The 16,879-nt window shown below is 58.8% G+C and overlaps 6 protein-coding genes across 6 annotated transcripts; 2 read left to right on the top strand and 4 right to left on the bottom strand.

Moving 5' to 3' along the window:
- Window positions 1–50: 50 nt before the first annotated feature.
- IUM83_13270 (unc-45 family protein) lies at window positions 51–3,290 on the bottom strand (the record flags this gene model as incomplete). The annotated part of the gene is made up of 1 exon (XM_067937935.1): window positions 51–3,290. One exon carries the CDS (start codon window positions 3,288–3,290, stop codon window positions 51–53), a length of 3,240 nt encoding a protein of 1,079 aa, XP_067786869.1.
- Window positions 3,291–3,490: 200 nt separating this feature from the next.
- IUM83_13269 (RNA-binding protein 39) lies at window positions 3,491–5,344 on the top strand (the record flags this gene model as incomplete). Its single annotated transcript, XM_067937934.1, has 2 exons — window positions 3,491–3,547; window positions 3,707–5,344. The coding sequence occupies 2 exons, from the start codon at window positions 3,491–3,493 to the stop codon at window positions 5,342–5,344; spliced, it is 1,695 nt and encodes a 564-aa protein (XP_067786838.1).
- A 349-nt stretch (window positions 5,345–5,693) lies between these two features.
- On the bottom strand, window positions 5,694–6,149 carry IUM83_13268 (calcitonin gene-related peptide-receptor component protein; the record flags this gene model as incomplete). The annotated part of the gene is made up of 1 exon (XM_067937933.1): window positions 5,694–6,149. The coding sequence occupies one exon, from the start codon at window positions 6,147–6,149 to the stop codon at window positions 5,694–5,696; it is 456 nt and encodes a 151-aa protein (XP_067786949.1).
- A 292-nt stretch (window positions 6,150–6,441) lies between these two features.
- IUM83_13267 (uncharacterized protein) lies at window positions 6,442–7,602 on the bottom strand (the record flags this gene model as incomplete). Its single annotated transcript, XM_067937932.1, has 1 exon — window positions 6,442–7,602. The coding sequence occupies one exon, from the start codon at window positions 7,600–7,602 to the stop codon at window positions 6,442–6,444; it is 1,161 nt and encodes a 386-aa protein (XP_067786837.1).
- A 577-nt stretch (window positions 7,603–8,179) lies between these two features.
- On the top strand, window positions 8,180–8,645 carry IUM83_13266 (ubiquinol cytochrome c reductase subunit qcr9; the record flags this gene model as incomplete). Its single annotated transcript, XM_067937931.1, has 2 exons — window positions 8,180–8,410; window positions 8,520–8,645. 2 exons carry the CDS (start codon window positions 8,180–8,182, stop codon window positions 8,643–8,645), a joined length of 357 nt encoding a protein of 118 aa, XP_067786839.1.
- A 357-nt stretch (window positions 8,646–9,002) lies between these two features.
- IUM83_13265 (phosphoribosyl-ATP diphosphatase) lies at window positions 9,003–10,533 on the bottom strand (the record flags this gene model as incomplete). Its single annotated transcript, XM_067937930.1, has 2 exons — window positions 9,003–9,161; window positions 9,253–10,533. The coding sequence occupies 2 exons, from the start codon at window positions 10,531–10,533 to the stop codon at window positions 9,003–9,005; spliced, it is 1,440 nt and encodes a 479-aa protein (XP_067786965.1).
- Between the last annotated feature and the right edge of the window lie 6,346 nt (window positions 10,534–16,879).

The raw sequence follows: 16,879 nt of genomic DNA, 5'->3' as shown, positions 1-16,879 counted from the left end.
CATACATGTATTCGTTCACTCTTTCTACCGTGTTGTTTGTTGTGCTCCAGCTAGCAGGTCACCTGTTCTAAAGCGCCGAGGCAAGCTTGAGCAGCGTCCTTGATCTGAGCGTTGCCGCTGTGAGCAATCAGCTTCTGCTTCAGTATGGCGCTGTGCTGCTTGACCTCGTCGATGAACTTGGTCCGCTCCTCAGTCTTCTCCTCGTCCTTTGCGGCACCGGAAATTGCTTCGAGCATGTTTTGCATTGCGAACAGCGCGCGATGCAGCGTTTCGAAGTTAGAACCTTGCTCGATGATAGCGGTGAAGGCCTTGATTCCACCCTGGCGCATAAGCACCCAGCTAACCTGCGGGACCTGGGAAACCATGGCCAGCGCACCTCCAGCAGCCCGTGCCGTCTCGAAATCTTCGGCCTCATCCTCGAGCGATGCAAACGCAATCCACAAGCGCACCTTCTCCTCGTTCATGAAAACCTGCTCGATCACCTTGTCGTTCGGCAGCAGATTGCAGATCGCTTCGGTAGCTGCACGACGAACAAGCTCGTGCTCGGAGAACTGCAAGTACTGTAGTGTAGAGAGACCCTGCGGCTCACCCACAATGCGCGCCTTCGTCTCCTCCGAAACGCTAGCAATGTTCGTAAGAGCCATGAGTGCTTCAAACTGCAACAACTGTTGATCGCCCTTGCACAAATCCAACAGCGGCCGGATAGACGAGAAAAGCGAAGACGACGGGATCAAGTTCGGGTTCGTACTGATCAGGATCTTGGCCATGGCCTGACCTGCCGCCTTCGAAATCTTCGTCCCCTGGATCTGCGACGGGTTCTTCGCACCCGGTTTGGTGCCCTTACTCTTGGCTACTGCGATGTGATGCAATGCCAGCGGGATCAGCGCCTGGAAAACACCACATTGAACCAAGTTGCCTCGCACCGTGGGTGCTTCTGCGGCGTGCAGCGCACTTAGCGTTGCCATCTCCATAATATTCTCCGACTTGGCAGCAGAGAGTTTCAGCAACTGCACCAGCGTTGTCAACACATCACGCGACGCAGCTAGTCGAGTCACACGGGCCTCAACATGCTCGGGGGTGTCACCGTCATCCAGGACTGACTTCTGCTTCAGCGCCTTCTGCAGCTCTTCGTACTGATCAGCCGTCATTTCCATGCCCTCCATTTGCTTCCGCTTGATTGCAGCCTCCGACGTTAGCACGTGGTGCAAGATGTAGCCAATGCCATAGTAAACGTTCGACCGGAAGCCTGCACTAGCCTGTGCGCCCGAGCTGGAGTCTTTTACGTTGGGGAACTCAACCCGGAACACACTGGCCACAGCCCCCGGGTGCTTCACAAAGGCGTCCTTCACAGGCGTGTACGTGATCAGGTACGACAAAGCTTCTATACCGCGCTCCTTAGGAGAAACGCCGCTCCAGAACAGTTGTGATCTCGGGACCTGCTTGGCTTTGTCCTTGCTTTGCTTCGCTTTCTCTGCTTCCTTGTATTTGTTTCCCACGGCCTCCGCACTAGCGAGGACTTCAAATACGCTGTCCATGAGAAACTGTCCATCTGCAGATGATATCTCCAGAGTCTTCTCAACAATGCCGAGCTTCACCTGAATACTCAACGCGCTTGCACGAAGCACCAAATCGTCTTCATCATCTAGAGACGCTTGCAGCATTCGATAGATTTCAACTCGCAACGCTGGCGGAACACAAGCAGGTCCATGCTCCACTCCGCAAATGCTGGCCACACAGTCCACCCAGATTTCTTGTAATTGACGGGTGTGCGCCTTCGCATCATCAAACGTACGCGACGCACTCAGGAACTCGTGAAGGTGCGCGAGGAACGCGGTGCCGTCATTTCCAGTTTGCTGAACAGCCCACAATGCAAGTTTTGCATTTGACAGGAACAAAGCCGAAAGCAACAGACACGAAGTAGAACCCTGAGCAAGCTGCGTCCGGTTCGTAGGCCGCGCTACCAGAACAGGAGACACGCACCAATCCCGCGCCATTTTCTTCAGCATCGTGTCATCGCCTTCAAAATGTGCGAGGCATTGCGTGAAGACGAGCGGAAGGCGGCTCAATAGTACAGCAGTCAACTCCGAACTCGGGGCCTCAGCCGGCGCTTGCCCCGCGTCATATCCAGGCAGAGCACTGGATGCCGTGGTGTGCAGCAGTGAGAATAGTCCAAGTTCCTGAGCCAATGCCGCGAAGCGCGCCTTCAATTGCTGAGCAGCGCTGTCATCATTATTTGCCACCACAGATGTCTGGCCACCCAGTACCGAGATGAAGTGGAGCAAACCATCCAGCGCCGCAATCTGCAGCACGCGCTCCCGACTACGCAGCCCATCCAGAATTCCTCCCAGCACGCGTCGAACACAAGCATCATCGTCCGACTTGGCCACGATCAGCAGATACTTGAAAACAAAAGCCGCCAGCCGAATGATAGCTTTGCGTCCTCGCATCGGCATCTGCACCTCGGCATTCGCGTCATACTCCAATGCCACTTGCTTGTGCAGCATCTCCAGCAGCCCTTCCAACGCGGAATTGTTCGTCTCGAACGTCCTGCCCGCCAGCTCCATCGACGCCGAGGACAAAATCGACAGCAGCGACGCCACGTGCGACAAGATCTCCAGCAGCGCGTCCCTGTGCTCCTCCTCCACCTCGCTCAGCTCCACGAGCTTGTCCGCAGCCCTCCACAGCACCACCAGCCCCTCCCTCTTAGCGATCTCCTCGGGCAAGCTCGAGAGCTCCGTGACACTCTTCATCTCGAGGTACTGCAGCGCCTCCACCGTCTTCTCCTTCTCGGCCAGCAGCTCCTTCGCGCCCGCGTGCCCGGACTCGCCCTGCACGCCAGCCACGATCGTGTCCAGCGCCTTCTGCACACCGTGGACGTCCTCGCGCACGCGCTCCTGGATCTTGCGCGCCAGCGCCGCTGCCGCCTTGTTGCTCGGCGCGTGCTGTAGCACCAGGTGCACGTCCTTAAATGCCTGCGTCATGTTGCCCAGCCCCATGTGCGCCTGCGCGCGGCGGTAGCGCGCCTTGGTGTTGTCCGGCTCGACTACCAGCGCCAGCGTGCAGTCCTTCTCGGCGGCGGCGAAGTCCTCGAGCTGCAGGAGGCAGGCGGCGCGGTTGCTCCACAGCAGCACGCGCTGGGCCTCCACGGCCTTCAGGGCGTCGCCCGAGAGGTCTCCAGCGGGCGGCGCAGCGGCCAGACCCTGCGTGTACTTGTCCACAGCGGCGTGGAAGTCCTTGGCGCTGAAGAGCGCGTTGCCCTCGGCGCGCAGCGCCTCCATCTCGCTGGCCATCGTGGTGACGCAGGGGGTGGCGTGTTCGTGTAATATGAGATGGATACATTTTCGTGGTCTAAACGATGTGACCACATGAAGTATGATGGGAGAGAGGGTGTGGGATATGATGGAGCATGGGTTTGAATCGCGTGGTGCGCGGGCAAATGAATTGCACTTGTTTGCTCGGCGCCCCTCAGGAACCAGCGAGTGGATAGATCATGGCGGACGAGGCCATCGAGTCGCTGCTGCAGGAAGGCATCCAGGCCGCGGCCAAGGTACTGCTGCACACAGAGCAGACGAAGCACTCTCGGACTGTCCAACTGCGGCGCGCAGACGTGCAATATTGCGCGAGATATCGCGGCGCGAATGCGATGTATCATTCTAACGGTTTATTTTTTCTTAATATCTTTATTATTTGGTTTTAGGAGGCGGAGAATGCCAAGAGGGACAGCAGACCGGAGGAAGAAGGCTCTTTGCGTCGCTCACGTCGTCGCAGCAGGAGCCGCAGCCATTCGCGGCGCCGCCATCGTGACCGCTCGCGATCCCGATCCAAGTCTCGGCGCCGCTCTCGGCGCTCCCGCTCGCGTTCTCCACGTCGCAGCCGCGGTAGCCGACGAGACAGAGGACGCAGCCGCAGTCGCAGCAGGGAGCGCACGTCCAGGAGGAGGCACAAGAGCAAGAGTCGGTCGCGCTCTGCCCCTAAGAAGGAGGAGAGGGAACGCAGCACGTCGGCGGAGCGCGCAGAGCGCGCGAAGCAGCGCGAACTCATGGAGCTGACTAGAGACCATCGCACCGTGTTCGTGGGCCAGTTGACCCAGAAGGTGCGCGAGAAGGACCTGGACCGGTTCTTGAGCAAGACGGGCAAGGTGGAGAATGTGCTGCTGATCCGCGACAAGTTCACGAACCGCTCCAAGGGCTTTGCGTACGTGGAGCTGTCGAATTTGGAAGATGTGCCCAAGGTGTTGCTGCTGAACGGACAGGTGCCCGACTTCCAGGTGTTCCCCATCATGATCAAGGCGTCGGAAGCCGAGAAGAATTTTGCAGCCAAGAAGGACTCGGTCATGAACGCCGCTGCTACAGCCACGACCCCTCTCACTGCCGACGCCCCAGGCGCTGGATTGGCTGGTGCTATTGCTGGCGGAGGCATGTCGGCGTCTGCGCTGTCCGCAGCTAGCCGTATCTACTGCGGTAACCTCCACACGAACATCACCGAGGACGATTTGCGGATCGTGTTCCAGTCGTTCGGCGAGGTGCTGTCGGTGACGATCAACCGCGATGAAATGGGGCGCTCCAAGGGCTTTAGCTTTATTCAGTTCAGTAGCCCTCAGGAAGCTAATTTCGCATTGTCCAAGGGCAACGGACTGGAGCTCGCAGGCAACTACCTGCGTCTTGGCCCGGTGAACGAGAATGCAATGAGCGGGGGTAACAGAAGTATGGGTGGAGCAGGGAGCGGCGCGGACAACAACGCTACAGGCGGACGGTGGAAGTTGGAGGATGATGAAGGCACCGGACTCAGCATGAACGCACAGTCCCGCTCGGCACTGATGGCAAAGCTTGCTGGCAACGATGTGAACCTGTTCCCTACCGGTATGGGTGGCAACGCTGGTGGCATTGGAGGATACCCAGCTGCGTCAACCGCCGCGGACTACACCAACAGCATGGCAGCAACTGCCGCGCAACGAGCAGAGCAAGCAGCGGCGCTGATGTCTTCGACGGAGATTGAAGGGAGTGAGTCGTTTTGCTTCGTGGTGAAGAATATGTTCGATGTGTACCAGGAGCAGAAGAGCGGCAACCCGGAGTGGGCTGTGGAGATCCAGCAGGACGTCGAGGAAGAGTGCGGGCAGTACGGCCCAGTGCTGCACACGTATGTGGAGAACGAAAAGCAAGGCGGTCTCGTGTACGTGCTGTTTGCCAACGTGGGCGGAGCCGTGGCCGCCGCCAAGAAGCTGCATGGCCGCTGGTTCAACAAGCGCCAGATTAGTGTTAGGTACTTGTCGTCGCAGGAGTACGTCGGCATGTTCCCGGAAGCCCGCTCCGCCGTGCAGACCGCGCGTGCTAACAGTTCCCAGTAAGCCTCAAGCCGCGCCAACACTACCTTCCTACTCACCTCAAAACACACGTGCACACAGGCTCTGATTGCGAGAATTTGCGCGGGACCTGGAGCAAGCTTCACACCACACACAGGATTCGAGATACCATAGCCAGAGACGCCCGATCCAGCCAGGTGATCGGCCTCTTCTTGTGCATACTAGGAGCTTGTCCGTAGGCGCCGGGTGGGGTTGTTATCGGAGCAGATATCTTTCTGATGCTTGCATTCTGTTCGTAGTGACTGGGGATGGCGAGCATCGCATCGCTTCGCAACTCAAAACTCATCTCACGAGCCGTGCATTTCGTCTATAGTTTACGTGTGGCTGTGCCTGCCTACTCTTCGGTCTCGACTGCGTCCTCCGCGGCCTGCGAGGCCTCTGCATTCCGCCGCTGCTCGAGCAGCTCCGCCGCGAGCGTGCGCTCCACGATGCGGATGAGCTCGTCCACCTGCGTCTCGGAGAAGCGGCCGGCGCAGTCCTCGATGATGAGGTGGATGTCCACGAGCTCCGTGGGGATGTGGTTGATGAACTGCAGCTTCTCGGCGGACGTGAGCGCGGGCAGCTCGGCCTGCGCCAGCTCCTTGAGGAAGTCCTGGACGCAGCTGGCGCTCAGCGTGGAGCAGTGCGAGTGGCTCTGCGTGAGGAACTTGAGCACCTTGTGGTCCATCCAGTTGCGCTCGGCGTACTCGACCATGGCTGACTTGTGCAGGCGCTGCTCCTTGCGCTCCTGCATGAGCGACAGCACCTCGAAGTCGCTCAGCGAGCCCTCGTTGATCAGCAGCACCTTCATGGTCCGTGCGTGTGTCCTGTAAGTCACACACTGAAAAAAAAAACTTTGGTTGGTGAGCTCGCAGCGATCTCCAATTCACCCCGATATAGCGGCAAACAGCGCGTAAAACAGCGGAATTGGCGCGTTCACATAGTTAAACTACAAGTGTCTAGGCTGCTATCGCGACGCCTAATCCCCGGGAATAAAAACTAAAACTACCAATAAAAAGTACTTAGGAACAGAGTCCTGGCCGCGAGCGTCAGGACGAAGGCACGCATGCTGCCACTCATATCCGCACTGCACCTGCCCCACCTCAATGTCGGCGTTGAGCGTCACGCTGCTCCCTCTCGCGCTGGTTCTCGGGCTTGCCGCCGTCGGCGCTCAGGCTCGGGTTCAGCTGTCGTGACCTCAATACCATCGTCGAGGTGGGCGTGTCCAGGGACCGGCGGGTGGCGTAGCCTGCGCGCGTGGACCGCCGCGTTCCCCTGGCCATCCTGGGCGCCGGCCGCACGCGCGGGCGGATCTCGGGCGTGTCCTGCATGGCGAAGGCGAACTCGTTCTCCAGGGACCGGAAGACGCGCGGGGAGGTGGGCGGGGAGTCGTCCACAAGCGGGGACAGCGCCAGCCGCGGGTACGTGCGGGCGTACACGATGCCGCCGTAGTTGCGTCGCCGCTTGGGCCGCTTGGGCGGCGGCGGCGGGTTCTTCCTGTCCAGCATCCGCGCCGAGGGCGGGGGCGTCACCTGCACTGTGCGCAGCGACGTGCGCTGCCGTGCCCTCTCGACGTCGCTGGCCTGCGAGTCCTGGCTGCAGCTCACGACGTCGTTGTCCAGGTTGGCGCAGGCCGCGACCAGGTCGGCGTCGCTGCCCTGCGAGCTGGCGACGAACTCGTCCAAGTTGGTGAAGGCGGCGTCCTCCCGGTTCTCCTTGGGGACGTCCTCCTGCTGCTCTTCCTCTCGTCGAGGGGGGATGGTCAACGGCGACGGAGGGAACCTCGCCTTCTCCTCAGTGGTTGCTGCTGTGGTTTGCTCTCCCTCCTGCTCTGTAGCAATAGAAGAAGCAGCGGGTGGTGTCTGCGGGTGCTTCTCGCTTAGATTGGCCGGCGGAGAGGCCGGTAGAACGGGAGGGGGCGACGTAGTGCTGCCCTCCTCCGCGACGCGCCGCTTCTTGGCCTCCTGTGTGTCCTCGTTGCTGCTGCTGCTGCAGCTGTGGCTCGTCTCCTCTGTCTCCTGCTGCTTGTGCTCGGGCGAGGCGCTGCGTCGCCGCTTGCCCGTGGGCGCGGGCCGCTTCTCCTCCGGCTCGGGGCTGCGCAGCTCCGGCCGCTTCTCGGCCGCCACGGGGGACGCGCCCTCGAGCCGCCGCTTCTTCCAGCTGGCGAGCGGCGCGGCGTCGCGCGTGGGCTGGCGCGGCGGCGGGGGCGGCGACAGCGACGCGGACGCCGGGCGCCGCCGCTTGCCGGTCGCGAGGGGCTCCATGGCAGTTGAGTTGTGCGTGGCTGGGCTGCGGTAGTCGGCACTCGGCACCGCCTTCTAGGGTTTCTGGGCGGCACAAGCTTGCACTTGCGGCTACTTTCTTCTTGATTTCCGCGCCGCCGTTTTGAATCGAATCCGCCCCCCTTTTCCCCGGGCGTACAGTCGCTCTGCTGCACTCGACAAACGCATAACTCGCGGCAGGTCATCCGTGGTTCAATAGAAATGCATACAAAGCGACGTGAACTAAGCCCCGGATAAATAGTTTATTGTATAAATGCTGTATTCTCCGAGATTGTGAAAATTTAACGCGCAACTGTAATTCGGCCAAAAACGGCTCTTTTTCGTGTGCGCGTGGTGTGCGCTGTGTGGTGTGGTTTTCCACAGAAGCGCCCGACCTAGCGAAACGACGAAGCCCAAAATAGATTAATTTGGGCTTTGCGCCCAAACTACGCGCGGGTCGCGCGAAGGTCGCGCCAGGCGCTGGGGCCCTCAGAACCGCAGGCTCGCCGCCCTCCCCGGCCATTGCTGCAGAGCTAAAGAAGGCGCACAAGTCGTCGACCCCGCACTCCCAGCACACGCGATGCTGAGCCGAACGATCCGCCAGGTGGCCTCGCAGGCCAAGCGCCAGGGCGCCCGCATGGCCTCCACCAAGCGCTCGTCCGTGAACGGCAAGGGCTCGCTGGACGGCGCCTACAAGCTCTTCATGAAGAGCACGCCCGTGTACGTGACCACGGTGCTCATCGCCGCGCTGGTGGTGGAGGGCGTCTACGGCTCGGCCACCAACTACATCTGGGAGGCCAACAACCGCGGCGTACGTTGCAGTTTGGGAGCGATTTCATTGCATTGGTGTTCGTTGTGATACATTAGCCCGTTCTGGTGGTGCTGACGTCTTTTTGTCGTGGTTTTTGGTGTCGCTGCAGCGTCTGTACCACCACATCGACTGGTCCAAGTTCGCTGAGGAGGAAGAAGAGGAGGAGGACGAGGAAGAGGAGGAAGAGGAAGAGGAGGAGGAGGACGCCCACGAGGACGACGAGGACGACGAGTAGACTGATTGAAGGCGTCCCGAGGTTTGAGTCTTCTGTCTTCCTGGCCCGTTGCTATGCAATCCACGATACCTTTTTAAGGGTGGTTCTGCTCTTCGGCTGCTGTTCTTGTGAGGACGGTGGGGTGAAGGGGGGGCTACGCTTCTTGATTGAGGTGCCGTGCTTTGGGGGCTGCTGTGGCTGCCCTCTTACGTTAAAACTGCCTGAAACACGAAGGAAAAATACTACGATGAATGCTTCTGCTTGTTTGTCGTGGGTGCACTAGGCACTACGATCTCCTGACTCTAGGAATTGATGTGCTGGGGCTGAATCCGGTAGTGAACGTTCACTTTCTTCTAGCGGATTAGTAGCTCTCCCGGCTCACTGCTCACTGGCCGCGGAGCCCGACACCGAAGGTGCGCCACCGGAGCCGCTCTGCGTGCCCTTGCTGTTCAGGATCTTGTTAGCGGCCGAGATGCGGTACGCCTTCGAGTTACCAGGTCGTCGCTTCACTTTCAGCGCGCGCTTGTCGAGCATTTTCTGTAGGAGCACGACAGGATCACCAGAAAGCGTTAGGACATCAAAGCTTTGCAGCACCACCGGAACCCAAGCAGAAAAAAGTTAGCCATACCTCAACGTCGCTCAGCTTGCATCCTGCAGCCACGCAACGGACCATGGCAAAGTACATGACGTCGGCGGCCTCACCAGCCACGTCCGGGATCGATTCAGCTTCTGCCAGCTCCTGCGCCTCCTCCACTAGCTTGTTGCGCAGCAGCTCCGAGTCGTCGAACAGCCGTTTGGTGTACGACCCAGCAGGCGCGTGAGCGTGGCGGCTAAAGAGCATGCTCTCCAGAGCACGGAGACCGCCGTCACGGCCCCAGCACGTGCGGGTGTTGAGGTGGCAGAAGCCCGCACCCGTCTGGTTAACAGTGAAACGCAGCGCATCGCTGTCACAGTCCATGTCGATCTGGATCAGCTTTTGGGCATTGCCGCTGCTCTCGCCCTTCTTCCAGAGACCACCACGCGACCGCGAGTAGTAGACGCCGCGTCCACTGGACACCGCCGCCAAGATGCTCTCCGCGCTCGAGTACACCAGTCCGAGCGCCACACCCGCTTCGTCCGCCACGACAGTGGTGAACAGACCGTCGGGACGGTCCGTGCGCAGGCACTGCACAAACGACAGCGCCGCGTCCACCACCGGCTCGCCTTCGCTCGTGACCATGTCCACCTGCTGCTCTCCCTCTCCGTCACAGTAACCAGGTGCCACAACGTGGATGTTCTTGTGGTGGAACTCCTGGATCCTCGCCAGCGCCAGCACGGAGTCGAACCCGGCGGCGGGTCCGGCGTTCATCTCCACCGCGAAGAGGAAGCCTTCGTCCACGCTCTTCCTGAGCGCCTGGAGGCTGGCGAACAGCGCCTCGAAGCCACTCTCCTGCGTCAGCGACACCGAGTCGATGACGAACACCACGCCGCTTGCAGTGCCCTTCAGCCGCGCCAGCTTCTCGCGCAGCTCGCCCACCTCGCGCGCGTGCAGCGCCGGCACGGGAATGCGCAGCACCACGCGAGTGGCCGGCAGCTCCGACACGGCCACGGCCACGCGCTCGAGCTCCTCGTCGTCGCTGGAGGCGGCGTCCACCAACACCCTGTCCACGCCCTGGTCCAGCCACGCGGCCAGCGGCTCCAGCATCTCGGCCGAGAACGGGCCCAGCAGCGTGCGCGCGTCCAGCAGCGCCGCCTTGAGCGCCAGCTCGCGCGGCTCCGTGTTGAAGGCGGGCACGGGCGGTGACAGCTCGCGCAGCTGGCGCACGGGCAGCTTGGCGTACACGAGGCCCAGCGTGCTCAGGCGGCGCAGCAGCGCGCACTGCGCGTCGGTCGAGGCCGCCGTCAGGGACGGGAAGGCGGGGATCAACATGCTTGTCAAAGGTCAAAGGCGATTTGAGTATGGGCGGCCGCGGCGATACCGGGTCAAGATAACCCATACCGGTATGGAATAGTGAGCCCTGATTGGTGGGCTGGGAGAGATACCGGTAAACTGAGGTTTCCTGGTTTGCCACATGGCTACATCTTTTTCTTGTGGAAGACAAAGGCCGCAGGGCTTGTGTACTCAACCCGAGTACACAGGCCATCTCCAGCGTGGAGTACAAGGTCTGCTGACGCTATTAACTCTCCACCCAGACAAAATTGCATCCATTTTTTTTTCATACACACAAGTAGTTGCTGTATCTATCATCCAATGCACCTGCCTCAGTACCACTAGCCTACCGCGACACTATTTCAATCCCCGCTGCCACTGTAAATGGGGCAAACGTGTTATTCTTAACCGGGGTTTCTAAAATTTTAACAGGGAAGAGGTGAAAACAGCCATCTTAACATTTGGATGAATAGTATTCAATTTGAATTATGGTCCGACAAAACAGAATAATATGATGTTTTATCGGACCATCCTGTTGATTCTGGCCAATTTTAATTGGCCAGAATCTCTTTTAAAAAAGCGATTAGGGTGTTTTTACCAATCACAGTGACTATAATTTTTGAGATTAATCAATAATATCGTATAGAGGTAGGCAAGTCATCAAAACCAGTCGATAAGACGTATCTAGTCCTATAATAGCGCAAAACATTTTATCTTTTCACTTTCATTATGAAAGTGCCAGACGTATCATTTCCATATTTCTCTTTATCAGACCATGCTTGGAGGAGCTACAACCCGATAAGGCACTGCCGATGCATCGTTCTCCAAGTTTCTGATAGGTGAGGAAGTTGATGAGGAATATGTAAGGAAATGTATTGAGGCAGACGAGAGCGGTAAGAGTTTTGTGTTTGTCATGGATAAGTCTGGCATGCATCTTGCATTTAAAAAGCGTCAGAAGGGTAAAGTGCTAGCTAGAAACACTGCCATACACTACTATCGTCAAACCAAACTTTGGCTTCTCGACCAAGTTCGTCACCATCGATCATCGCTAGAATCGCGTCTGCTCAAAATGAAAAAAACTGGATAATTTTGTCTGAAACGTAATGGCGGTTGTTTTGTATCACAAGCTACGAAAGCAGACTTGAAAAGTGTTACCGTACCTCACAAATGAAATGGTTTGACGAAATCATGAATTGCGTTTTTCTCAACGTTAAGACATGCTCTCAGCTTGCAAATATGCTTTCTTCCTGTTAAGATTCAGCAACGAGATTTCAAATGTAAATGTGCAGATGCCCTCCTTAATCGAGCGATTCAGCCGTTTGGTTCTGGAGAAGAGAGCTGTATACTACGTTTTCTTGTAGTTGGCTGAGATGTTCTTGGATTTTTTTTTTGTTTGGCTGACGAGGATTTTGCCCGAGTTTGTTGAACATGTACTCGATTTTCTGCCAGAGCTCTGAGTCTCGTTCATGTCAGAAACGGTCCCTTCAACCAGGGTTGGCAAAATCCCTTTTTCCCTGGGACGCCCAATGGGCGTGCCCATTCTCCCACTGGGACTTAGTGGGACACAAATACCGGTACATCGAGGTAGCCGTGTGAGCGCTGCTAGGAAAAAGGCAGCGTCGAGCCCAAAACTGTATCGATGCGGCTGCGCAGCAGCCCAGCGCCTGTGCGCGGCTTCGTACGAGGCTGCCCTGGCATCGATGCTGCCGTCGAAGACTGCGGAGCAGCGCTATCTGGTCTGGTGGTGCTACCGCACCCTGTACAAGCAGAATCTGACGGTGTGGGTGTTGAAGTGCACGCGTGTACTGCAAGCGAGCGGCTGAGGATTGGCCGCAGAAGATGCGTCGGCAGCTGCGACGTTCCCTGTCACCTGAGAGTGGTAGCGCGGAAGTAGGTGCAAGGTACCATGTAGAGGCCGAGCTGGCTACATGTAGCTGGGGCAGAGTTAAGCTCAATCTCACTCTCTCTTTTACTGCATCGTTAGCAAGTGCAATCCCGCCCGAGGGCAGGACTTTCAACAGGTTATGAGCCCAATGACACGAGCCACCGACGAGGCCAGCGGCGACGGCGCACAAGCCCCGACGCCAGCTCCGCCCGTCACCAGTCGCACAAGGACTGGCATGGTCGACGAACCTGAAGAGACGAGCGCCGCTGGAGTCCGCGAAAGGGACGAAGGCACCACGGCTGGCGCTAATGCGCCGGCAACTGGAGATAACGCTGCGGAGCTGATGGCACTCCTGCGTGGAGTAGCCGGACAACTGGAGCGACTTGAGGAGTCGCAGACCAAGCTCAAGGCCTCCCAAGACAAGCTCGAGAAGCAGCTGGGAGAGGGCGAGGCGAGGCGCGTGCGCTCGCAGCAGCCCACGACGCCGCCGATGGACTCCAGCTTATTCGCGTCCGCGTTGGGACGCGGCACCCGAATGCACATTGACTCCCTCGGTGGGTCGCCGCATACGCCGCTCACCACGACGCCGAGGCGTCCGGTGCTTACTCCGCAGTACTTCGGGCTTCATCAGCTGGGGTACGGAGTGCCCATATCGAATCTGCAGCGCATGTACGCCGCAGCGCAGGCGCCCCAGCAACCGCCGGCAACCACGCCAGCTCCGCTGAATCACCTGGAAGACCAAGCCCAAGCTGGGCATCCGCCCTTCAAGCAAGGAGACCAGGCCGTGCGTTATCCTGACGCACGCCAGAAGAAGCTGGCGATACGGCCGTTCGAAGGCAAGGAGTTGTACGTCGGCCTGGGTTCCGGGTTCCTCGAGTGGGGCCGCCGTTTCGAGCGGCAGGTTGCTTTGGGGCAGTCAGCGTGCGGCTTCGCCTGGCCGGAGGATGTCAAAGTAGACCTGCTAGGACACTACCTCTCGGGAACAGCGGAAAGATACTACAACAAACAAGTTGAGACTTGGTGGGCGCAGATGCCCACGCTCCAGTTCGTGATGGAGCGCATGTTGGAGACTTTCAAGACCAACATCACGCCCGCGCAGGCGATGAAGCTCTTTACGTCGCCCAAGGAGTCCAAACGTTCGTGGCCCGAACATTACATGTATCTCGTGGCCATCTCCGAGGCATGCGGCGAAGGCGCCGACTACCTCGTGCTGAACAACATCGTTCAGTACGCGTCGGCGGACTTGCGGACGGTACTGATGGCGAAGGTCGACGGTACAAGAATGGACTATCTCCAGCAGGCGGAAGAGCTTGCCCACTTCGCGCAAGCCTGGGAGCTCGAGCCCGCCAAACACAAGAACCTCGGCAGAGAGGTGGTCGGTGCAGTGGGCGAGCGACGCGGGAAGGAGACAAGGACCTGTCATGAGTGCGGAAAGGTTCGGCACCTGCGAGCAGTGTGCCCCAACCGTGCGCGAGGAGGAGGCCGGAAGCCGGACCTCACACTGGCTGTGAATGAGATACCAAACAAGACGGGTGAGGCGTGGATATTGGACAGTGGCTCTAGCCGCCACTTGGTGACGAACGCGTCGTGGCTCGACGACGCGGAGGACTGCGAAGATGAGTGCGTGCAGCCAGACGGCAACGCGCTCAAGGTGACAAAGCGTGGGACGCTTACGCTGCGAGTCACTGCATGCGGACAGCCGCAGACGGTGAAGTTCACCAACGTCTACTACGCGGAGAACGTGGTCCACAACCTGCTCTCGTACGGGCGGTTGGACCAGAAAGGATACTCCTTGATGTGCAAGAGCGGACGACGTGTCGCGCTACCCACGATGGAACGCATGTTGCGTTCGATGTCGACCTCCAGATGGGCGTCCTGGTGGTACCAGGCACAGTGGAGTGTAAGGCCGAGATGCCCTCGGACGTGATCATGGCGGCGCTGCACGAGGCGGAAGCGGAGCCCGTGGGTGCGTCGGTGGACGTGCAGCAAGGCACGTTGGTGGACTTCCACAGGCGCCTGGGGCACCTCAACTACGACGCAGTCGAAAGACTCACGCAGGACCCAAGCTCGGGGATCGAGATCATTGACCACAGGCGCGTCAATTGCTTGACGTGAGCCCAGGGAAAGCAGTCGAAACGCCGGCAATCGCGAAAGGATACCGGTGCGCACTCCCCGATTGATCGCATAGGGGGCGTGATTTGCTCCGACCTCAAGGGGCCCATGACACCGCGGGATCGGCTGCAGAACAGGTATATGGTCAATCTCGTGGACCATAAGACAAATTACTGCCGAGTGTTCCTGGCGAGGACAAAAGATGCTGCAGCAAAGCAATTTGAGCACTTCCTCATATTTTTCGAGAAACGATTCGACTGTCGAATTCACGTGCTAAGGACCGACTCGGGTGGAGAATATCAAAACGTAGACTTATTCTGCAAAACTACGGGTGTCGTGCGTCAAAGGAGCGAAGCCAACAATCAGGCAAGCAACGGCAAGGCCGAACGCATGCACCGGACCATAATGAATATGGCCAGGTGCATGATCTTTGCGTGCGGCTTGCCGCTCAACTTCTGGGGTGACGCCGTGCAGTATGCGGCGTATATCTTGAACCGGTCGCCGACAAATTCCAACCCAGGACGAGCTTCGCCGCTCAAGGTGCTGACTAAGCAAACTCCACCTTTGGGAGAGATCGTGGTCTTCGGGTCACCATGCACGGTGTACCGTGACCCACGAAACAAGAACTTTTCTCAGCGAGCCCAACAGGGCATGATAGTGGGCATCAGCGAGGAAACCAAGGGGTACAGGGTATTCCTACCCAAGGACCGGGTGGTAGTGACCACCCAACACGTGAAAAACATCGAGACGCTGGATAAAACCCAGAACGAGCAGGTACAACGCCTGTATCTGCGTGAAGACGACGGCACCGACGAGGATGAGTCCACGGGTGATGCTGCGGGTGCCGCTAAAGCGGCCGACACTGGAAACGCTACGACTGCTAGTCGGCGCAAGAAGAAGGGCAAGGGGCGTGCCACGAAGAAGCCCTGGCACCGCGAACGGCACATGACGCGATCCGCCGCGCGCAAGGCTGCCGAAGACGCGGACAACTCCGACCAGCAGGAGGAGCCCAACGCGGGTATCGTGAACAACGTAATGGAGGTGGACCCCAAAAACTATCGCGAGGCTATGCGTAGCCCGCACCGAGATGGCTGGCTGAAAGCCATGACCGAGGAGCTGGAGGCCCTCGAGAACAACGAAGTCTGGAAGATCGTGCGCATGCCGCACGGCGTGCGCGTATTGCACGCGAAGTGGGTCTATAAGACCAAACGAGACGCCGAGGGGTCGCTCGAGCGACTCAAGGCTCGACTTGTCGCCTGCGGCAACGAGCAGGAATTTGGGGTCAACTACGGCATTACGTTCGCCGCCGTCATCGAGATGACGAGCGTGAAGATCATCCTAGTACTGGCCAGGAAGTGGGGAGTGCCTGCTAAACATGGAGACGTACCGAATGCCTACGTAAAGGCCAAGAAGGAAGCCGAACTAGACATCTACCTACGAATCCCGCAAGGGATGGTGCTCCCGAAGGAGCTATTGATGCAGCTTGGAGTGACAAGCGCCAACAAGGTTGTGCTGGAGCTGCGCAAGGCGCTCTACGGCCTGAAGCAGGCCGGCCGACTCTGGAGCAAATTTCTTCACAAGAAGCTGATCAGCATCGGTTTCGCCCAGAGCCTGGTAGACATGTGTGTCTACTTCAGGCTCCAGGCTGGTGTTCTGCTAGTGGTGGGTGTCTATGTTGACGACCTGCTGGTCACCGGGACCGAGCAAGCCGCCGTGGATGCGTTCTTTGGTGATCTGGACGCGCTCTCAATCAAGGATCTGGGGCGTGTACACAAGTTCCTGGGGATGCGGGTCGTATACGACGACACCGACGGGTACTACCTGGACCAGGAGGTGATGATCACCAACCTGCTAAAGGAGCATGGCATGGAGCACGCGCATGGAGTGCGAACGTCAATAGGTGATGACTCAAATGAGTGCGCGCGCAAAGACGCTGGTCTGCTCAAGGCGAACGAATACAGCGGGGCAGTGACTTCCAGTCGTTAGTGGGGAGCCTGCTATGGCTTGCAAGGTGCACTCGGCCGGACATTGCGTTCGCCGTGCACAAGGTGACTCGGCGCACGCATAGTCCAACCATGGACGATTGGAAGCTCGCAATGCGTATACTCCGGTACCTCGCGGGGACTCGAGAGCTGCGCCTGGGCATGCAAGGCAAGGCCGACTCGGACGAGCCGCTGGAGGTGGTCGCGTAGAGCGACGCTGACTTCGCCGCTGACAAAGAGGACCGCAAGTCCGTCACGGGCGGACTAGTGACGCTCGACGGTATGGCTGTAGCCTGGGTTTGTCGGAAGCAGGGAGGTGTGTCACTATCGACGATGGAGGCCGAGTACACGGCGGCCTCCGTGATGG

Source organism: Phytophthora cinnamomi (genome assembly GCF_018691715.1).
Source record: "Phytophthora cinnamomi strain GKB4 chromosome Unknown Contig63, whole genome shotgun sequence".
NCBI classification, from domain to species: Eukaryota; Oomycota; class Peronosporomycetes; order Peronosporales; family Peronosporaceae; genus Phytophthora; species Phytophthora cinnamomi.
This window is presented reverse-complemented; position numbering and strand designations above follow the sequence as displayed.